The sequence below is a fragment of the Silurus aristotelis genome (assembly GCF_946808225.1).
Source record: "Silurus aristotelis genome assembly, chromosome: 24".
NCBI classification, from domain to species: Eukaryota; Metazoa; Chordata; class Actinopteri; order Siluriformes; family Siluridae; genus Silurus; species Silurus aristotelis.
The window spans coordinates 8,822,328-8,845,156 of NC_139597.1; the positions used below are offsets into that span (position 1 = coordinate 8,822,328).

Sequence of the window (22,829 nt, forward strand, 5' to 3'; positions counted from 1 at the left end):
ACCTTTATTTTGTTTAATGCAACTAATACAAATTCTTCATAATATTTTTTCTAAACTCTGCAGCCTATAAAAAGCCTGTTTTTTGGCAGATGAGATTATTGCTTTATCAGACACAGTTCTGTAATGTGCTTGCAGCTGAACCTAAAATGAATTTCAAACTGGAGCACAGCACTTTTCACTTACATTTCTCTTGAGTGCAAGAGGGTGGAAAGAGGAGGAGGATAAGAATGCCAGACAGAGTAAGAATGCCAGACAGGTGGAGCCTTCGTTGTACCCTTCCAGACCTCTCTATTATCTTACCATCTCCTTCACATCTTCCGTACATCTTTCTTCATCTCGTTATATCAGCTTGTATGCTGGAGTTGACTCTCGGGTCCGGTGCCATTTGCAGGTGTCTTCCAGATGTTGTTATACTCCGTGTAATTCCTCTCATGGGGTTCAATTTCATCCTAGGTTAGAGAGACATGGGTAGGAACTCTGATGATGGCAAAACCAGGTATAATGTAAGGAGAAGGGAGTATTTTTTTTTTTTAACTATAGGGATATATCTAGCACAATTGGGTCTCTTTTTACTGAGAGAGAGAGAGAGTGAGAGAAAGTTTGTGCCTTCTTCTCCTTCTTCTTCTTCTTCTTATTATTATTATTATAAATGATAATGCTGAATTTAAAACATGCTGGGGGTTTTTATTGGTGTAGAAATTATGGCAAATTTGCATGCTTCAGCGATGTGTGGCAGGGTATTTATTTATTTATTTATTTATTCTTTTTTTTTTTTTTTTTTTAATCAGTCAGCGGATGGCAATTTTAGGGCTGCAGGTATTGATTATTTTAGTAATCATCGAGTATTCTACCGATTAGTCCATAAATTAGTCGAGTAATAGGATAAGAAGTTATTTTAATTAAAAAGCAACTGAATATACAAGAGAAAATACGACAGGCATCTTAAATTTATCAAGTCATTTGTTTCCTTTTTAGAAAAATAAAAATTTGCAATTTGTGCAAACTAAACCAATTTACTGCATTTAATTACCAAATTACATCCAAATGCAAATATAAATAAATGAATAAAAATATAAAATTCTATTTAAATTTACTTTAAACGCACTGTACAGTGTTTTCTTTCTTTTAGTTAGAAATTATCACAAACTTTCGAAAGTTTCTGTTGTGTTCTTTGGCCTGAATCATCACCTCGACCCTCACTGTTTTCTCTCGGTTCCTCCATTTTTCATTCTGCAGTGTCTTCTGTGTTACCTGTCCAGGGGTCTTATTTATAAACGTGGCATATGCACAAACCGAGGCTGAAAATGTGCATACACCACTTTTCATGCAAAGGTTGTGATTTATAAAAAAAACTAACTTGACGGGAGAAAGTGCGCACCTGTAAGTTAACTCTGTGCTGCACTGCGTACGCACAATGTTGGAACATAGAAGGCAAGAATGGGAATTGGTGACACAGATAGCACACAAAACCTTTGCGTGAAAAGCCACTTTCCACGCAAAAGTTGTGTGCGCTATCATTTATAAACGAGATCTCGGAGCGGTCAGGTGGTGCGTCAGTAATTGTCTGTGGGCAAACACAGTGCTCCATGTGAAGTTAAATGGACTAAACAAAGCTTTTAAGTATTTATATTATTTAAGTTACTCGAGGAATCATTTCAGCCCTTACCCATTTTGTTTTATATTTATATGAAAATATATTTTTAAAAAGTACCATAGCTAAAATTTTAGACAGTGAATTGTAACTGAAATGACTTCTGTGGTTTGCTTAACATTAGCTTGTGGCTGATAGCTCATTCTGTTTGAATGACATCATTTGACCCTAATTGGCCCGTGTTAGTCTCCTGGCCATAAGTTCCACTGACCTGATGCACCGACTCAGCTTCCTCGAAAAGCTCTAAAGGTTTTCAAGGACTAATACAAAGAAAGCAGTTTTTCACAACACTAGTCAGAGATAATGTGGTTGTTCCTTTTATAATACAAAATGAAATGTCTGTCGAACATGCCGTATCAAGAAAATCACAGTTGCTATAAAAAACAGACCACCCACACACACACACACACACACACACACACACACACACACACACACACACACACACACACACACACACACACACACACACACACACACGTATTCAAATCCATACTAAGTACATATTCTTTACACTAAATAGATAAAAAAAATATATATAAACAAAATCATATGTTATGTTGTCAGATTAGTACATTTTTAGGTACATCAGGTAATCATATGTATTTCAGTAGAATGCACACCAGTTGCATGCCAGGCATACAAGCTAATAGAACTGATTTAATATACAGGGATTTTTATTGTTGATATAAAAAAAACTTAATTTCAGAAAAACATCCTTTAAAAAAATTATAATAATTCTCTTTGATAAACATGCAAGAAAGTGCAAAATATCATTGAATAGACCACTAAACCTTTATATGGTCATTGTATTGAATGTACTTCTGTAAGCGGCTTTGATTATGTTTGTGTTTGAGGAAATGCAACAGTTTTTTTTTTTATTTATTATAATTCACCAGTGAAAGAAGTTATCATTAGCAGTTTGTCACTCAATGGAGGTTTTTACATCAAGCATAAAGGAAGCACTGGTTCATATAGAGAGTGTTTGTTTGAGGCTTTAGGTATAGGATTAACAGTAATGTGAATGTGCTGCTCTGGGCCTGGCTGTGTGATGGATCAGGCTGTTCCAGACTGGGCCTCCGAGCCTGCAGACTGCCACTGCTCCCTGGGTCGGCCGCTGCCGCATTGTTGGCAGGGGCTCATTTGAATAGCTCTTTAGTAGTTTGTGTGAGCAAGTCAGCGCCATTTGCATTTGTTCCAGTCACAAAGGTTTACAGGTCAATAGAGATTGGCTCGAGAAAGAGTAACGTGCAAAAGGAACCCACTCCTCTTTCTTTTGAGGACTTCGTCTCCCACCTCATGAAAAAAACGCTCCACGTTGGTGCATGTGTGTGAGCATGTGTGAGTGTTTATGTGTGTTTGTGCTGAAACACCTCAGATGTCTAGAGAGTGATTTACTCCCCGTTGGGGATAAGTTGCTGGAAAGGGGCCCCTGGTAACCCCCAACGAATGCTGAGAATAATTTGATTATCACACCTCAGCATGCCTATTAGGGGCTGTTCATGTGTGTGCATGTATGCGTGTTTGTATGTCTGCACTGAGAGAACGTAAAAGCGAGAGGGAGGGAGGGAGAGAAAGGAGGGAGCATACCTGATTAAGTGGACCCTATTCAGAAGTGTTTGTGAGCAGTTTGAATGGCTGCAGTGCTGACACACAGCTTTTCAGACACGCAGACGTAGACACAACCTGAAGATTCAGGTCCCCATAATTAATCCCACTGTGAACAGTGTGTCCCTTTCCCTAGAGCATTCACTCTGTGCCCTCCATATGTCCTTTATCACAGCTTTGCCTCGTTTAACCTTCCCATACTTGCTAGTAATCATTTACCTATAGCAAAGCTGTCTTTAATGATTATTCAACGTGCAATTAGATGACCACTGCATTATTATTATTATTATTATTATTATTATTATTATTACTGGTTGTCACATAAGTATATATGAAAATGGGATCACAATTTGTTTATAATTAAACAAATATATTTATTTGATATTAAGAGCAGTTCCCCTTACATGCATACTATGTAAATCTGTTTGTCATTACAGGCTGGTGTGGTTTTACATGTGTGTTTGTATGTGATTATCATGGCCACATGAAGGCAGTGTGTGTCCCTGTGTTGCTGCAGTACCTTGTGGCTGTCACTGTCCGGCTCTCATGGCCAGACGTGTGAAACCTAGGACAAAAGGGGGGCTCCTTTATCTGCATGCATGCTACATAAAGGCTGCTTTTGTTACGGCCTGCATGCTCATGATGATTGGCATCTATAGCACCCCTCATCATGGACACCCCTCCCCAAGGCTCCCCACAGCATATAGTGTTTTATAGTACAGAGTTTATAAAGTGCCTGAGACAAGAGAACCTAAAGTCCATATTGTACTCAGTGTCAAATATTAGGTCCATTTATCTGTAAAAATATTCAGTTTGAAGGACTAGTAGTTGTGGTCTGATAAACATGGTTCACAATATAGTGATTAAGTTATTTAATCGTTAGGTTTTATAATCCAGTTAATATTAAAGTATAAGGAAAATCCCCTGAAATATGTGATACTTTGCCATGGTATGGGACCATGGTATGCTATTTATTATATACTTTGAATATCAACCATATGAACTATATTCACTTACAATTTCGGGACACTCGAAGCTGAAACGAACAGGTCACACTTATCCAATATTTTCTGCTTCAGTAAATGCACATTAAAGACAGACACAGGAAACAGATTAGAATTACACCATCCTTACCTCATCCTAATAAAGGTTAGAATTCCCATTGGGGAAGTGCTTCCACAAAGACAATTAAAAAAAAAATAATAAAAAAAGACGACACAAGGATAATGTGTTTGCAATTACAAGTCTCCTCTGCTGACCTATATTGTCCTTTTAAAATGATATTTAATGGGGTTAAAGCCCTTGAGAAAGAATGACAAGAGCAGCATACTTGCGAAAGTGATGTATTCGCATGTCAGGTTTGCAACTTGCCTAGCGTGTGGAAGAGACCAGACATTTGTTAATTGTTCTAGCTTCTGATGTTACGAACGAACCTGAGCATTAAGAGGATTCTGCGGGTGTTCCACTGCCTGATATTTGCATCGAAATGTGCCAGTTAGCTGTATGTCTTACAAAGCCTTTGCTGCACTTGTGTCTGTTTAATCTCCTGAACCTGAAAGTTGGTGTATTGAACTTTTCGAAATATCAGATGTGTGAAATTCGCTGGATAGCTTAGCAAGTTTCTGATCCTCCTGTAAAAGTGGAAGAGTCTGTTTTCTGCGAGCGGCTCCACAGGGGCAGTTATTATACCGTGGGTAGTTGGGGATTGGGTGTGGAGGGCTTGACTGGGGCAAATCTCGGACGCTCTGTGCATATTGCTGGATTGTGACGTGGCACATCTGAGGACAAGCTACAAAGGCCCGGAGCCTTTTAAGGGCCAGTTCTGTTACTGTTCTCTCACACACACCTCTCCAGCCCTGGCCTGTATGCACAGAGATGAAAAAGGCTCCGTGTAAAATAGCTGTTGTCGCAAGCAGACCAGGATGGACAGGCATCTTGGCAGAGCAGGTAGATATGAGAATAAACAGTTTTCAACATCACCCTGCTATTAGCAATTGTTAATAATTATTATGCATGTGTTCATAAGGGAATTATGTTTTTGGGTCAATTATATTAGAAAAAAAGCTGCTGATTTGTGTTTAAAATAATGTAGGTTGTTATTTAATTTTAATTTCTCATTATTTGAAGGGATTGAAAGATGTTTGTCAGATTAATCTAATAAGAATATAAGAAGAACATTATTTAACGGTCATACTGTAGTTAAAAAAAATTACACATTTCTTGTTAGTTGCTTTAATATGAGCGCATTAATATTTAGTTTGATGCAATATAAAAGTTAGTAAGCTTGTAAGGTTTATAAACAGTTTAATATATAGCAGTGGTGGAAGTTTTATAATATATAAATATTTGCACAACCTTTTTTTTTTTAGAATAATGCCTTGTATATTTGAAGCTTTAGAGGTTAGTTAGCACTTTCTCTCTCAGCATTGTACTTATATGGTTCTTTGAACATTTAATTAGTAATATATAGGCTTCTTTTAACCTTTTTGAAGGAGATAACGGTGATTTTTGCATAATTTAGGTGACCTTTCCTCTATTTCCTTTGCAACTACTCCTGTGCCAGAGCTTTTGGAAGAGCCAGAGTTAATGACTGTGTGGGATAATGGCCCAGAATCGGCTCTGCTCCTGAAGCATAGTGCGCCACAGAAGGTTCTAGACACTGAGCCGTGCTGCAGTTAGCCACAACGCAAATTAGCTGTAGTTTGCACTTGCTTTCACCATTGGTCCCCATTGTCATCATTTTAAACTAGGGGGGGGTCTTTTTTATATATATATATATATATATATATATATATATATATATATATATATATATATATATATATATATATATATAATATAATATATATATATATATATATGTGTATGTGCAATTGCCTTTTTTTTATATTGATATACAGTAACCAACAAAAAAAATGTAGGTTTATATTTATTTTATTAAATTAATTAACAAGAATTTTATGTATCATAAATATTGGAATAATAATTTGGAAGTGTGGTTGGAATTCAAATAATTGTAACTGATTTATCACAGTGTTATTAAAAGCAAATAATTGAGCATTTGCTATATTCAATTTAAATCTTAGATATGTTTAAAAAACATAAATCGAAATTTATTTAACGAATAATGACAAACACACACTAGTAAATGCTGATCCCTGAGAGTAAAAATGGCCAACTTATACATTTTCAATTTCAGCTTATTTTCAGCGATTGCATTGTTCACATATTTTAATATATAAAAACCTCAAATGCAGGTCAAAACCTTTTTAACCAATTTGGAATTGTGGTTATTGTGTAAAAATGTGCACAAAGTGGATTTTCTAAGTCTTCTGAAGTTCTGAATTTTGAACTTGTTTTAAAGCATACGCATACAGCGATTGGATGGATAAATGTGAGATGCATTCATGATTTTTATTTTTTTTTTTTATTCGATCTGTTTTGCAAGAAAACTTATTTTGCACGTCATGCTGTCAATATTTCGAAGAAAAATTAACGCACAATATATCAGAATAAAAGGCATTTATTGAAGAGTAAAACATTTTTCTAAACTTTCGTAGGAATTAGAAGACAATCGTGAAGAATTTCTTTATATTTAATAAGGAACACATTTTTTCCTTTTAACTCTTTTATTATGAGACTTTATGGCTTTTAAAAGAAATCCTGCACAGGGGCAATCATCTCTAAAAACATTGCACTTTATCTATATATGTTAATGTTCTGTACTATATATTTAAATATCTGTATATTTAAATATTTTCAATTCACCCCTTTTTTTTTTAAGTAAAACAAGACATTACCTCAAAATAGAAATACAGCATGTGACAAATTCAAAAGTTCATAAAATTAAACTTGCCCTTTCACTTGCTGTGTTAAGGAGAATAGTTTTTTGTTATTTATGTCTGATTAATTATACATAATGCATTTAGTATTTATTTACTGGGTCATTTTTCTTTTTGGTGATCAAACCTTAAATACGGATTATATCGATGAATAATAAAACAACATGAATCCATGTTTCTACACAAAAAATGTTGTGTGCATGCACATATTGAGCAAGTTTGTATGTTGTACTTTAAAATTTTAATTGTTAAAACCCTTAAGTAATTAAAGATCTGTATTTTGGAGAGGGAAAATATATCCCAGTTCTGAGATTTCAGCAGATATTTATGACAATTTTACAACTTATATATTTTGATGTTCTTTGTCAGCTAATTAAATAAATGTATGAATAAAATGAAAAATGAAACAACAGTGCTAAAGATTCTGTAACTATTAGATCTATTAATAGTTAACAGAAAAAAATGTTGTCCCTCTGGAATCACCAAAGTTAGTTCGTGCACACTCCGGCGACAAGTGGTGAAAATCATGTTACTTCATCTTTCACAGGAATTAATTAATTAATTAATTAATTAATTTGTATTTTACCTTTGTCATAGTTTCTTTTTTATTTCGTAATAATGCACAACATTGTTCATAATTTTATATCCTGTCTGCTTGAATGCTGAGAGCCACTTTTATAAAAAAAAAAAAAAAGAAAAAAGGATCCACCATGTTGTCTCACTCTGCTCCATTTTGTTTCAGAGTTTCACTGCAGCCCTGCCCCACCCTCTCAAAACTGTGTGTGAATGCCAATTGATCCTTAATATACAAAGTAAAACTAATCCATTTCCTTATTGAACACTTTTCTATAATAAATACATTAAACCTATTATCTATCAAATATACCAAAGTTCCATAGTCCATTCATTTTTATTTAAGTTCATTGGACTATTTTTATTTTTTTACTTTACTCTAGTTTCATTCTGATTTATTTGTGTATGCAATTATTATTATTATTATTATTATTATTATTATTATTATTATTATTATTACTATTATTAAAGAGCTAAAGAAAGCTATGTATTTTCTAAGAAGCAAAAAGTGTCCTTTATCCATGCCTGAAAGTGATTATGGGGAAAGTGCTATTTAAATATTGGTTCGATATTTAAGTTCATATAGAAATATATAGAATATAGAAGTTCATATAGAAACATATTGAAGATTTTTAATATAGCAGCTGTTCAACAGTGTGAAGAAACAACTGTTTGTACATTTAAAGTGTGTTTGGTTTTATTTCGTTATTGGAACAGCAAATAAAGTATATAAAACATTTTTATTTTGTTTTATGTGGAATGTAAATTATGTATTTTCAAATATAATTGCAGATATTGAATGTGTGTGTATTATTTAGCAGGGTTTTTTGCAAAGTTACAGCTATATCTTATAGTATACCATATTGACCTTGCTTTTTAAGTGCTAATAAAGCATGGTAATGTCATTTTCCTCTGTTTAATTATTTAATATTTATTTATTTAAATTTTTTTTTTTTTCAGGATAGTTTTTGTAACAAAAACAGATTTTTATACAATTTAAATTATATTACTATGTATTATTATTATTATTATTATTTTGATTATGATTATAATATAATAAATATTATTCTGTTAGGGTTGTATGTTAATTAATTACTTGTGTGATTGATCTGTAAAATGCATAGACTTCTCTCGCCATTGCATTTTTGTGAGACAAGTGAGAGAGCACTTGGCTTTTTGGCTCCTAATGGAAGCTGTCGGGTCATGCGTAGGCTCTGAGTGACAGCCCTAAGGGGATCACTTCCTAATCCCTATTACTCAGTGTTTTAGTGGTCCTTACCTACACAAAGCAAACAGTATGCTTGTTTGAATGGGGGCCGACCTGCTCCTAGTGTAACACTTCTGACCCCAAGGTCATGCCCTTTGTTTCTCTCTCTACAGAGGCTGACCCTAGAGTTCACAGTCGTAATTGAGAAGTCTTGTAGACACGTGTGCATGGGGCCCCAGGAGAGACCACCACCGCAGCGGAGCTGGGGAGAGTAAGGTGAGTGAAAAAGGTGTATTTTTTCAAATTTTTTATTTTGCTCTATTTTTACAAAATATTTTATAGCACAAAGAATTGCCCAAACTTACACTTTAATGCTGAATATAGAGTGTTAAATAAACTGTGAGCTCAAGATTTATGGATGCCATTTAAAACATTTTATTACCCTTAATGGTCCTTGGTAAATGTCTGAATCCATTTTTATTTTTATCTATATTTATTTATGCACTTTTTTTTTTTATCACAGAATTTGAACACAGCAGAGTAGGCACTGTTAAGGGCTTATTAATGCCATGCTTGAACTTTTCAGTGATTATAGGTCTATGATTTGCTCTCTCCTCTTTTATATCAGACCTCTGCTCTAATTCTAGAAACCTAGATTTTAAGATCACTTTGAGCCAACAATTAGGGTTCAAGTTGTGTAATCTGTGTGCCAGATTTGTTGTATCTTGTGTTTATTTGTCTGGCAGATCTGGAAGTAAAGTTGCCTGGTACTTAATTTACTGGATCTTTGGTTTCTGCTAATCCTCTCAGTTGAAACAGACATTGTACTGCACAGCTGGACTGGGACACTTAACAAACTTACTCACTTAGCACTTGGTTGAGGATGAATTTGTTTTTCCAGTAACACAAATGTTCATAGGTGTGATCACCCCCCGAAAACACTGCCTGAAAAATCTTGAGCAAAAAGAAATTCTGAATAAATAGTAATGTGTGCCTTTTCACCAAGAGCACATTCTTTTCTAATGTTTATAAATGTATAAATTTTTTTATTAGACCATTTTGTTCCACATTGTGCACAAATGTATCGAGGTGCAGCAGCCATTTTGTTTTGTGAATGAAAGGACATTTTGCCTGGCTGCAGTAACTGTAGTGGAAAATTATGCCTGTTGCTGATGTACCACTTCGCTTTGATCAATTCTATACGCTTTGGGACTGAATTAATACTAATTAACATTATATACACATATGTAATTGATTGTAATTAACAGGCATGTAAAGTCACAAGCTTATTATTGTATATTGCTGCATGATAAAAACTTAAAAGAACCGTAAGGCTGTTCTGAAAACAACAACTTAAAAGGCTAGTCATGATCATTAAAGGTTGTGGGGATTAGGTTGAACCTTCAGGGAGAAAAAAAGCTTTTAGATTGCAAGAGCATTTCACAAATGATCTTTGTGGTGGTGCATGAAACAGCCCTGAGGTTGTGCCATGAAAAGTATCATAAAGGGTTTGTTATGATTGGCATTTGATCAGTAGTGCTCCGAGTCCATCGGTCTTATGAACGATAGGCCTTATAGAGCCGCATACTGTTTGGGAGTTGGCAGCCAACCCAAAGCCAAAACTGTGTCCTCGAGTGAACTCTGCAGTGTACAACATTACACACATGCCAAGCCTGAGCTCCTTAGACACAGGTTAAATAGTAAACAAGCAGCAGAATAGAAAAGCGTCACTCAGAATCACCACTGCTAAAACAAAGATTTTGAATGTACCTCCATTTTCATTTTGATTCTGTAGTTTAAAGGAAGTAGTAGCTATTGCACATGTGAAACATGTCTGGTCCTTTTTTTCTCTATTTTGCGATTGGTCAAGAGACGTGGCGCGAGGTGATGTCAGAACATTCTAGTACTTGCCAAAGTAAGTGTGCTATCTGCTTTTGTGGCATGAAAACTAGAAGTGCTACCCATCACGGTCTCACGTGGTGCCCTGCAGCCCAGATTTGCGATTGGATTGAAGGTGTGGTGTGCGTCTGGCACTGTCTGATTGTGTGTTCGTCTGTCTCGAAAGAGCAGTTAGCACCGGCAGCAGACACGAGAGCAGAACGCTCCAGGAGGTGGCCCAGGGTGAAGCAAGGAGCGAGCAAAGGAGAGCCGGGGTGGACTGCCACTTTCTGTCCCTCCTTCTTGTCGGAGAGTGTGTTTGTTTGAGATTTTGTGTGTGAGGAGGATTGGGAGAGCTCGAGGAGCGGCAGCAGCACCTTTTGTGTATCTTTACTCGTTGCACATAGGACAGGCTTCTGTCACCATGATAACTGAGCCACAACAGCTAATCACGGCGAACTATTAATTGCAGCAGAATCCGAGTGTGTACTGTTTCACAGACAGCTCCATCTATCATGTGGCCGCTCTGCACATGTGCACTGCTCTTGTTTCTCCAGGAACATCAGCACAGTAAGGAGTTCTTTATCTTACAACATCGTAACAGGTTATAAAAGTTTAGTGGACTGTGTATATACGTGTGCTTGTGAGTTTTATGCATACATTTGAATCGATTGATAGCAAAATGAGGTTTATTACAACATGGCATTAAGTAAAACCATACGAGCTTCAGAGTTTATTTTTTTTTTATCAAAAGAATATAAACATGATCAAAATAAGAACAAGAGGAACAATGTTACAGTGGTGTGTGTGATTTGGGCATGGAGTCAGGTAGGCTGTGCTCAAGCTATGGTGTGTGTGTGTGTGTGTGTGTGTGTGTGTGTGTGTGTGTGTGTGTGTGTGTGTGTGTGTGTGTGTGTGTGTGTGTGTGTGTGTGTGTGTGTGTGTGTGTGTGTGTGTGTGTGTGGTGTCACTGCATAAGACGTTTTTCCCTGCAAATGACAGCAGCTGTTTCACCTCTAGCAAAGCAGCCTTTCTTTTAGCTGGTGGGGGTGCAGTGTAAGGGGGCTTACAGGTACTACAGTCACACACACTGATAAGTATCTTACCCACAAACATAAACTCAAACAGGGGAACCTGCCAGTAGTCATCCTGGATTCACCCCTTATGCTTTGGAATTGGTGCATCCAGCATCTTGATATTTACAGCTTTGCATGGTGAAGTTTCCCCCTTTCGGAATTGCAATGGACTCTACCGTCCCTTGACAAATAAAAACCATTCAATATCTCTTTTATATATTTAACCAATCCCATTCAAATAAATGTGTATGCCTGCATGTAGCTCAAAAATTATATATATATTATTATTTTTTTTATTTCACATGTAGAAGAAATGCAAGTTAAAGCTGCAATTGAATACCCAACTTTACGTGGGAGTGTGTGACGAGTACATGCGTGAACTACAGGCTGTGTCAACCTCTTCTCCACTCTTCCTCGACCCTCCCTCTCAATGTTGTCGTTCACTGTCAATGGCTTTTCTCACTGGCTGTGGTGAAGAATAAAAAAGCTGCTTTGCCTATGCTCTTTGCAACTCTCTCATTTCATCATCCCCTTCTCCTTCTTCTTTACTTCGCTCTCTCTTGCTTCCTCTCTTCCCTCTACCATAGTTACCCCCCCTCCCTTTCCTTTTCCAGACTTGACCGCATGTGAGTAGTAGAAAGGGGGGGGGGGGGGGTTGGAGGGGAGCATGCAGCTAGAAAAGAGAAAAAAGCGTCTGCTGCTATTTCTACAGTAAGATCCTCCCCTTCAGGCAGCCTGTGCCAAGAGAAGGAGGGTTTTTTTACAACTCTCTGGATTTTAACCCTATGTCTCCAACCAGTTGTGAAGACTAGTTCCTTTTTTCCTGTCAGTTTTTCCCCCGCAATCTTTAGTGATTTTGTTGCATATCTACTGATTTTGGGGCTTTTTTATAAACTCTACTGTGAGCCTTCCCCTTTTTAACAAGCACTGAGTGACTTTCTCGTGTACTGCTTTGCGAAAGATATATGTTCTCCCCCTGGCAGCTTTTGTTTGGAGCTGGTGTGCAGGTGTTTGTGGTTGTTGCTCAGGTTTCTCAGATGGTCGTTTGTAATGCTGAGGTTTGAAAATGGCTGTGGTCTTCCAGCTTGTTGCATGTCTCAGAGAAGGGAAGTGCCAATAGCTCTATTGCCGAAGCACCACCCTCTCGCTCGCTCGCTCGCTCTCTCTCTCTCTCTCTCTCTCTCTCTCTCTCTCTTCCATTCTCTCTCACCCTCCCTTTGCTCGCTCTTTCATGCGCACACATACAGTGCTTCTTTCACACTCTTCTCGCTCTCTCTCTGAAAGGAGAGCAGGAGGGTGGTGCAGTGGTGGAGCTTTTTCTGGGACAGGTGCCAAATCCAAACAAAAGACGTAAAAAGGCAATGAGTGAGAGATACCTCCATCGAAAGCAATAAGTTGCATGTTGAAACGAAAGAGCAGATTTTGGAGCTGGGTGTGTACGTACATGTGCTTGTTACATTACGTGTTTATTCAGCTGGATGTAAAAGTGGACCTTCACCATGCAACGGCAGAGGAAGTGAGCTAGCGAGCGAGCTGAGATTTGGAATACTTTTCCTGCGTCTTGCCTACACTCCTCGTCTCTCGCTTCCCTCGTGCGCTCTCTTCGTCCACTGAAGGCATTTCAGACGCATGGGGTGTGGAGGGGAGGGGGTTAAAGGAGGAGGGAGCTCGGTTTTCAGCATGCTGAATTATTCATAGGCCCGGGCCAATGCTGCAAGCGGACTGGCTGGATCATTAGCATGCAACGGACATTCTATTTGCCTGTTTGCTAACATTCCTCATTCAAAGACTTGTTAACTGGCAGACGGGCCGACCCACGCGCCTCACCGATGAGACTCATGGCCTCCTATTGTGGCTAGGGCCTGTTTGTCCCAGGCCAGTGGTGGTGGACAGGCATGTGGCCCAATGCTGGGGGCTGCAGCTGGGGTAGAAAGCCTGGCTTGGCCCCCTTGGGCCTGCCTCCTCTATGAGAGCTCACTGCTTGCTCTCTCTCTTCTTTCTGTCTCTCTCTCTCTCTCTCTCTCTCTCTCTCTCTCTCTCTCTCTCTCTCTCTCTCTCTTTCTCTGTCTGTCTCTTCCTGAATACAGGCCTTCAGGACCAGTCTGTATTGCTTCAGTCTGTCCACATTTTCCCCTTTTGTGAGGTAAGTTTTTTATACAGCATTTTCAGTGAGGGTTAGTGTGTATAATCAAATTTTTAACATGAATAGTTCTAGTCTGTCATGGTCGATTCGAACGTAGGATCATATTTTTTATTCAAACGTGTGTCTATGTTTACATTCCTGTCGATGCACTTGCGTTGGTTTTAACTAATGATTTTTTTTTTATTTATTATGATGAACATGCAAAATCTGCACAGTAACAGGTCGAATATAATAAGAATTTAAAGCTACAAAATATGGCACAAATCGGAAGGCAGTTTTTTATCATAATAGTATGGTAACCACATCGATATTTCGGCGCTTAGAATAAGAAAATCTGCCCGTTTTACCTTCAAAATTTTTAATTTGCTGCCTTTATTTTGCTTATTTGGTTTCTGATCGCTAATATATAGGGCTGAAAAGGGAGTCCTTCAGATGCGAGTCCTTATAAAGACTCATTACGACATTAAGGCCAGGCCAAACCCCACTACCATCCCAACATTTTCTGCAGGCATCCATTTCGTTTAATAAGGAAGTCAGGAGTACAGAATTTGCTTTCTAGAAACCTTGTGTTCAGACTGACAGGTTTTGTAATATATAAACTGAAACTAATGCTTTTTTTAAATACATCATTTTAAAATGTATTGGTTTGTAAAAAAAATTTTTAAAATATTATATTTGCAAGAATCAAACAAAGAAAATTCTGTAAGTACGCATTATAATATTATAACTAATGTTTTTATAACTAAGTATTTTTCTTAACGTAACTTTATAATCAATATCTATCACTAAAGGTTTAAATAGAAATTTAAGCTCATCATTTTATATTTTAAAGAAGTATTCGATTTTTATTTGGGAATTTTCCTGGGGGGAGGGGGGGGGGCATCGCATATCTGTGCCTGTTTTTATTTTACTTTATTTTATTTTATTTTTTATTATATATTATTTTGTAGGTTATATTGTATTGTAGTAAGGGCAAAATGATCTCAACATTACAAAAAGAGATCTCTGTGCACACCCTTACACACTCTCACACACACACACACACACACACACACACACACACTCTTTTTTCACACACACACACACACACACTTACAGATATATGAGCACCTTTTGAAGATGTAATAATTTTTGGTTTCATATGTTTACTCAGCAAAACAATCAGAAATTGTGTTTAGATTTATAGGTGGTGGTGCAGCAGTAAGGGCAGCATTTCTCCCTGTGAATGCAATTAAATTAAAATTTATAGGCAAGTAGTTCAGCAGGTCTGCTTCACCTGAGTTGGTTTATGATAGGTAGTATACTGCTGGACAAATGACAGATTAAACTCTGAGTGGGGGGTTTTGAAGTGTTTTGGCACATAAGTGGCATATTGAGTTGGAAGTGAACACCCCCACCCATCCTTTCTGAATCGACCCGTCTACTCTGGGTTGTTTTTTTTTTCCTGTAGTGAATGGAGTGTTCCAGAAATGGTGTATGGTATAAGCACATTGCAGGTGGCGTCATGTAAATGGTAGGGTGGTTGGGGCATGATTGAAGCTTGAGGTTTAACCAGTAAACCTAGTTTATTTAAAAGTATGAAATATATTTTGTGTCTGAATAGAATTTAACATTTGAATATATGCATGGTGTTTCTTGTGAAAGATTAATTATTTGCTGTATTTCTGTGTGTGTGTGGGTGTGTGGGTGTGTTGGGGGGGTTCCTATAAAATTTTGTGCATATTACTATAATTGCAAAACAACCTCAAACAATGTAACATAATGACATACACACAACAAAAACAACACACAACTAGACTTACTTGCCCCACAAAAGGACTCTAGTTCAGCCCTGAATGAAATTCCCACGCCTTTAATGTGTGCATATGAGACTAAAGGGTCTACACCCCCCAAAACCCCCCGCCCAAAAAGACACTCATCCATACCCAGTCTAGACGTAAAACGTGTCTTGTGTTCAGTGCAGAATGAAGAAAAAAAAAAAAAAAAAAAAACAGAGTAGGGGGACATGACATTAAACGAATTTAACAGCATTTCACGATTGATCTACACAAACAATATATATATTTTTTTACTTCTAAAGCATAATTATTGTAATATCTTTACATGCTGAGGAAAATCAATTTGCTATTTTAAATTACCAAAATATTTAAAGCATGATTAGGTTTACAGAATTGGAGGTGCTGGAAAATTAATATTCAAAAATGTGATAATTAATAAATTGTTAAAAAATTTTAAAAAGTAGATTTCTTTGTATGTGTTTGTGTGTCTGTGTGAGAATGTGTTTTAATGTTTTTGTGTTCAAGTGATGGGAACTGAATATAACTTTCTAGAACAAAGTGTATATATTTAAAAGATCCTTCTTGTTTTTAAGCCATGTGTGTATATCACAAGTTTATGATTAAGCTCACTGGCAAATTGCTTCACGATGTTTCTGACTTTTTAATACAAAGATAGTGGCAGTTGTTTTTCTAAAGAAAATTGTGTAGAAGTGTCACAGCTTCATTCTTAATGTAAAGATTAATTAAATTTTGTTAATGTTGCATTGACAATTATTTTGCTAAATGTAATGTTCAGAATTTTTTTGTTTGTTTTTTTGCACATGCACATATTTGCGCTTACGTCACGTTTTCCATTTCTAAAAGTAAAAAGCATTATAAATGCGTAATTGCTAAATCAAAAGTTCCTAAATTATTTATCAAAAGTTGTTAATTATTTTGCAACTTGTATTTCATTTAATAAATATGAAATGTGTGTGATCAGCACTAAAAAAAATATTTATAACATTCTTTACCGGGAGGACTTTATGAACTTGAATGTGTGTGTTTGTGTGTATGTGTGTGTGTGTGTGTGTGTGTGTGTGTGTGTGTGTGTGTGTGTGTGTGTGTGTGTGTGCACAGCATAATGCTGACATTACCTGTATCCTATATCAATTCTCTAACAAATTTAAAGCAGATCACAACAGTAAATGTAAGCATATTTTTGTGACTAACAAAAGTCATCTTAGATTTATGTAATTGTTGATTAAGAGTATTTGATGAAAAAGTAGGATCATTATAAATCATTATAAATTTGTTTGGATAATTGTTTTATTTTATAAAAATGACTACTATAAAATAATAACTTATAAGATGCAAGTAATACAGCATCACCTGGATTATGTAAAAAAAAAAAAAAGTAAAATTCGATTTAAAAGGTGTTGCTGAAATGACTGCCGATTTTAGATTTTTTACTGATATATGAAAATACAGATAAGAATAAATTTAATTGCTTTAGTGACAGTATTGTTTAGAATCAAATCACCATTAGTTTGACATTAGCATATTATCTGAGAACTTACATAATGCCAGTGAATTAACGGTTATAACACTGTCAGTCAAATGTGGCTGAACCACACCAGTTTGCTGAAAGAAATGATACATTACTCAGATCAAATCTGTAATCATGTAACCATGTAGATGATGGATTGTAGACAAGTGACATTTCTGTGGAACTTTTACAATTCTGTTATGATCTCGGTCATGACTATATATTTAGTAAAGTAGAGCCCAAAGATAAAGCCGTAATTGTCTGGAAATAACAAATGGAACTTTTGGATTGAAAATCATGTTGCAGTAAAAATATATATAAAGCGATTTGATTAATACGTCTGCTATTTGGTTAAACATAGAGTATTTAAATGTCTGTGTGTTTATTTCATCTTTAGTGTTAAGTATTTTTTTTTAATTGCTGGGAAGCTTGGCATTTGTTAGTGAACATTGGTGCTTTATTTATTTTACGATTTCTTATTGAGTATTACATCTCTGTTTTGTGATCATTTAAGGCATCATTAAAACCTGGTATTATTTGCCCATCTGGCTAGGGTGTGCTTTGCTATCATAAATGTTTAACAGATTATTTTCAGGCAGCAGCTTTATTTTGAATTCTGTTGACTTTTGACTTGGTGCGAAAAGACGTATTCAAATACCTGCTGCACTGATTTATCACTGTAATATTACATCAGACAGGGTGCATTGCTCTCTGTCAGCGGAGCTCACACACCGCAGCAAATCAAATCTCTTTTATCAGTTCTCCGAAAAAAAAAAAAGCTGTCACAGTGACCATGGTTCCTTGCTGCAGCTTTGGTAACAGAAATCAGGTGCATGAAAGTGACTCCAGCACCCAAAGGTCAAATGGGGATTAAGAGAAACGGGACTCTGGAGCAGTGCAGAGAGTGGCCTGTTCTGCATAAAAGCCCTATTGTCACAGAATACAGCGCTCTCGCTCTCACAGCAAGGAGCAGGCAGGTCTTAAGCCTTAGGAGTACAGCGCCACCCACTGGCTGTTAATTGCTCCAACCTGACACTATCTCCACCAGGCTCCATAGGGTCATATGAACAACGTATTCAAACAAGAGACAATGATTACCTACATCAAGCACAAATGAATGCACAATGGGTGCATTGTAAATGTATAGAACATGCATGATTTGGACTGAGAAAGGCGAGAAACGCCAAGTGATGTGGCTTATCATTCTACATCTCTGTTTCTCTCTTTATATGTGTAGAGATTGAGCTTCTATGAGGTGTGCCATTCCTGCATCTAGGTCACAGGTTATGTAATGACACTGTCACGTCATGCAATGTAAGAGTGATGGGATGGAACTGGAAGGAGAACTAGAATGTGTGGGATAGAACAAGCCTTCGCATTTATCTATTAAAAGTCCAGCACACACAGCTCCTGTAACACCAAACATTGTTAGACACATGGACAGGGAGTGCAGCTCAGCTCCACATTTAACTCTACTCACTCCAACAGGTCTTTCAAGGACACAGAGGAGGCCTTATAATTACTCCCACCGCAGTTTGATGTGGATGGATGATTTGGCTTGAGGGATGTTGTTAATTTTCCCGCTTTATTGTAGAGGTGGTTGATTTTTAAAACGCCCTTCACTGAGGAGGTGTACATTTATAGAGCATGATTCAGAGCAGGTTACTCCTACTCTACACTCTCCAAGTGTAGAGTAGGTAAATGAGTAATGTAAATTGCTTTATAAACTGTTGAATTTTACAAATGGGTCAAAGTGAAAAAGAAATGAAAAAAGAGACCTAGTTTTCTGAAAATGTAATAGAGAGGAACCTTGAAAAAGGTAAAGCAAATGTGTTTAAATTAAATTTATTCTTACATAACTTCTTATGGAAACCAGGCAACAAAAAAAAAGGGGGAGTTTAAAGGTTTTTCTTTTCTCAATGCTTCTAACAGTGTTTTTGAGTGGTATCTAAGTAACATTATTCTTTACTCGTAATATGATTTTGAAGAACTACATGCACCAGTAATATTTATATAACAATAAAGTAATATTGTGTGCTGTATTTCTGTTCATCCTATCTGATGTGTATTTATAGCATTGTTCCTGAATAAATTTTTTTTAAAAAGCCTAAGAATAATTCAAAGCCCTAATATTTAACCATGAGACGAATTTGATTCAACCACAGCTTTATATTTATGGCCCTTAAAAAAATAAACACTTGATATTTTAGTGTTATTTTGTTTGGAAAATGACTTGACTCAGTGTTTGAGTTAGTGGTAGTGTGTTTGTGCATCGTGTGTGATTGTGTGCGTATGGTAAGCTTGTGTGAGTCAGTGCTGCGGTAACAGTGGGGTCTGTGGTAGTATGAGTAAGCTGTATGTGTGTGCCTGAGGTAAACCACAATGTATCCCACACTCTCAGGCCTCCCGATTACTCAGATATGGACACTTGCATATGCACGTTGCAGTCGTACCTGCATGTTTGCAGTCCACACATGTGGAACCGATGCGCCAGTGCTCATTCAAGCCAGAGGTGCGATCTGATCCTGCTCAGGCTCAGCATGCAAAACTGTAAACAAGAATTCCATTAATAATGAAAAGAGCTTAAGAAACATCACACCACACAGTGCAGCTAAAGACACAGCGAGAGAAAGCAAATGTCACTGCTGTGTTGACTGCTGTACACGTAAATAAATATGTTTACAATCCAATCTCTTTTTGTCTCTTTGTCTCCCTTTCTCTCTTCCACAGATGGCCAAATAATTATTGTTTTACATAAAATCGTGTCCAGTGGAACTCCTCATGAAGCAAAGCTGTGTATTAAGGTGGTATTATTTATTTACACTTCTTGTCTTTACACTTGTCTATATGTTTGCCAGATATGTCTAATAATCTTTAGGAATCCTTTATTACTCTGTATTGGATTAAATAAATTGGAATTGAAATGAATTGTTTGGGAGTTAATGTATGTGGATCACCAGTCCTGTTTCAGAGAGACACTGTCCTTTGGGGTGAGGTAGTAGGTTGTATAGTTTTAGGGTTGAGCCCTTGCTGTCAGATAACTATACAACTTACTGTCTTTCCTGAAGTGGCCGTAATGTCACCGATGAAGAGCTGCATGACCAGTAAACGACCTCAACACAGATGCCTTTAAGGATTTATTAGACCCCATCTAATAGTAGCAACAGAAGTGTGTAAATGAGTGCGTCTTCGTAGATTCCTGGTATAATATAGCAGAAATGAAGGAAAGAAAATAATGGTTAAATACAAAATGTTGCATTTATTACTGAAAACAGGATTTGGAACATAAGGCAAACTATACAGAAGAAAATATTTTGAGAAGGCCTTTGTGCTTTGACCTTTGTGAAACCTAACACACAAAAGGCCTTGCTTCTATGGATGTAAGTGTCCCTTTTTCTTCAAGCTAATTTAAACTTTTTATAAAAGAGTACTAAATAAAAGCAGTTTGTCTGAATGCTGAATAATGAAAAAAATTTGTTTATCCAGCAGTGTCTTCAGTTTAGTCAGATTTCTGGTGTTGTTTAAAGACAAGACAACAAATACCAAGCAGCTCTATTTTTAGTTCCACTGATGTTTGTTCATCTGTGAGCTCAAAAAAGATGTCTGTACACTGGAGAAACTTTTCAGTGATGTTCGTACAGGGTGAGGTAGTAGGTTGTGTGGTTTCAGGGTCGTGATTTTGCCCCATCAGGAGATAACTATACAACCTACTGCCTTCCCTGAAGGGCAGCAATACGTCACTGGATACCAACTAAAAGATGATGAGTTGTTTTTTGTTTTTTTTCAGCTGGATTGTCTTTTTTTTTTTAACAGCAATAATAAAGATATATATCTAACCATGTGTCTGTTGAATTTAATACTCCAAAAACTCATGATTAACTTCTGCATTAGTGTTGTTTTTTTGAGGAAATTGTTATTCTTACTATAACCTATGGGACCAAGACATCAGGAAAATATCTAACACTTTTCCCCCAAAGCATCCATTGTGTAGCCCTGGAGCAGCTGGTTCTGCAACTAAAGCCATTATGTAGTGTTAAGAGAGCAGTTACATGGCTACAGGCTGGCCAGCCTTTGACTGGTCCAGAATTTATAGATGCTGATGGGCACCTAGGGGGACACACAGAGACTGGCACACACAAGAGAACAGACGGGGGGACAGACAGGATGTGATGGCGCTGACAAGAGACCATGGTAACCTTGTCGCCATGGAACTGAGTGATTGGGAGGACTGGCACATATCAATATTCTTACCATCTAGTATTAAAAAAATATTTCATGTTAGTCTACTTTTATAGCAATAATTTGACAAGCTTTCAGACGCATAAAATTAATTCTATATAACAATTTTTTATTTATTCATTCTAATGATCATTTTGTTTAGTAATATTAACTTGCTTAAGACAAGACAACACAGATAAATATATATATTTTTAAAGAATATATCAAATATAACAACAGTTTATTGTTTGTATTCTTTATATTTTGTATTGAACTTTTTGTTATGCCAATGAGGGTAAAACTAATGTAACACAAATTAGAATATTTAATAAAACTAATACTTTGATATTACTAAAACTAAATATTGTATGTAGTGAAGACAGTAGTAGATACAGTAATGGAGACACTCGAAAGAAAAACCTTTACAGAAATATTGTTGGAGAATGATTTCTCTTCCATTAAAAATCAAACACTATAATTTATAATGTATATTTTATGCTTTTATAAAAAATCTAAACTAAATCTAACAATGAAATAAATTGGGAAAATGTTTAATTTGTGATTCTGTGAATATATTATATAATGCAATATATATATATATATATATATATATATATATGTGTGTGTGTGTGTGTGTGTGTGTGTGTGTGTGTGTATAACATTCAATATTGAATGAGTTAATGGATTTGATCAATTTCATCCTGTAGTTTCTTTGGATTCAGTGTAATTAACTTAGTAGAAATGCTTAGTTTAAATAATTAGAACTGAGTGACGTTAGATTCAAGTAATAAAAATCAATCAACCTTTTACTTAAGGAACATAAGAAAATGAAGTAATTTATCTTCATAACTTCTGAATAAAGGGTTACATGCACTCATTTATGAGACTGGTTTAATCGGTTAGGAGTTGGTCAGCAGGTGGCAGCACTGAACACATTTTTCCGTAATAACTTTAACAGGTGGCGGTGTTATTAGTCATGTTAAAGAGATACTTAAAGCAGCAGTCTTTGAAATAACTCTCACTTCACCGCTCATATTATAATTCATAAATATCATTATTTCTGATCAAACATTTGTAGCCATTGGACTTCCGCGGAAAATGAATGCCTCCTCAGTAATCGCATACTCTAAGCTACGTTGCAGTCACACAGCAACGACCCGCTGTCCTTCGCTTATTGGCTGCCCTGATGGGTTTGACCGGAAGTGGAGCTCCGACGAAGAGGCTGGAAATAGGAGCTCCGAGGTGCAGTGTGGAGGAACTGGTGTATGGCGACTTCGGATTGGGCGAAATGAACTTCACTGAGGTAGTGGGGCATTTTGGTCAGCAA

The 22,829-nt window shown here is 36.5% G+C and overlaps 1 protein-coding gene across 12 annotated transcripts in view; it reads left to right on the forward strand.

Moving 5' to 3' along the window:
- Nucleotides 1-22,829, forward strand: part of pparaa (peroxisome proliferator-activated receptor alpha a) — a 44,268-nt gene that overhangs the window by 7,086 nt on the left and 14,353 nt on the right. For 4 of the 12 annotated variants that reach the window (XM_083528928.1, XM_083528926.1, XM_083528931.1 and 1 more), the window contains 2 exons: nucleotides 9,055-9,157; nucleotides 13,923-20,088. In XM_083528928.1, coding sequence (XP_083385054.1) covers nucleotides 20,066-20,088 — 23 coding nt within the window. In that variant the 5' untranslated portion in view covers nucleotides 9,055-9,157; nucleotides 13,923-20,065. Of the gene's footprint in view, nucleotides 1-135; nucleotides 240-5,005; nucleotides 5,207-9,054; nucleotides 9,158-13,875; nucleotides 20,089-22,359; nucleotides 22,806-22,829 lie in introns of those variants that run through there. The other 8 variants (XM_083528927.1, XM_083528930.1, XM_083528929.1 and 5 more) reach the window with 8 other exon arrangements.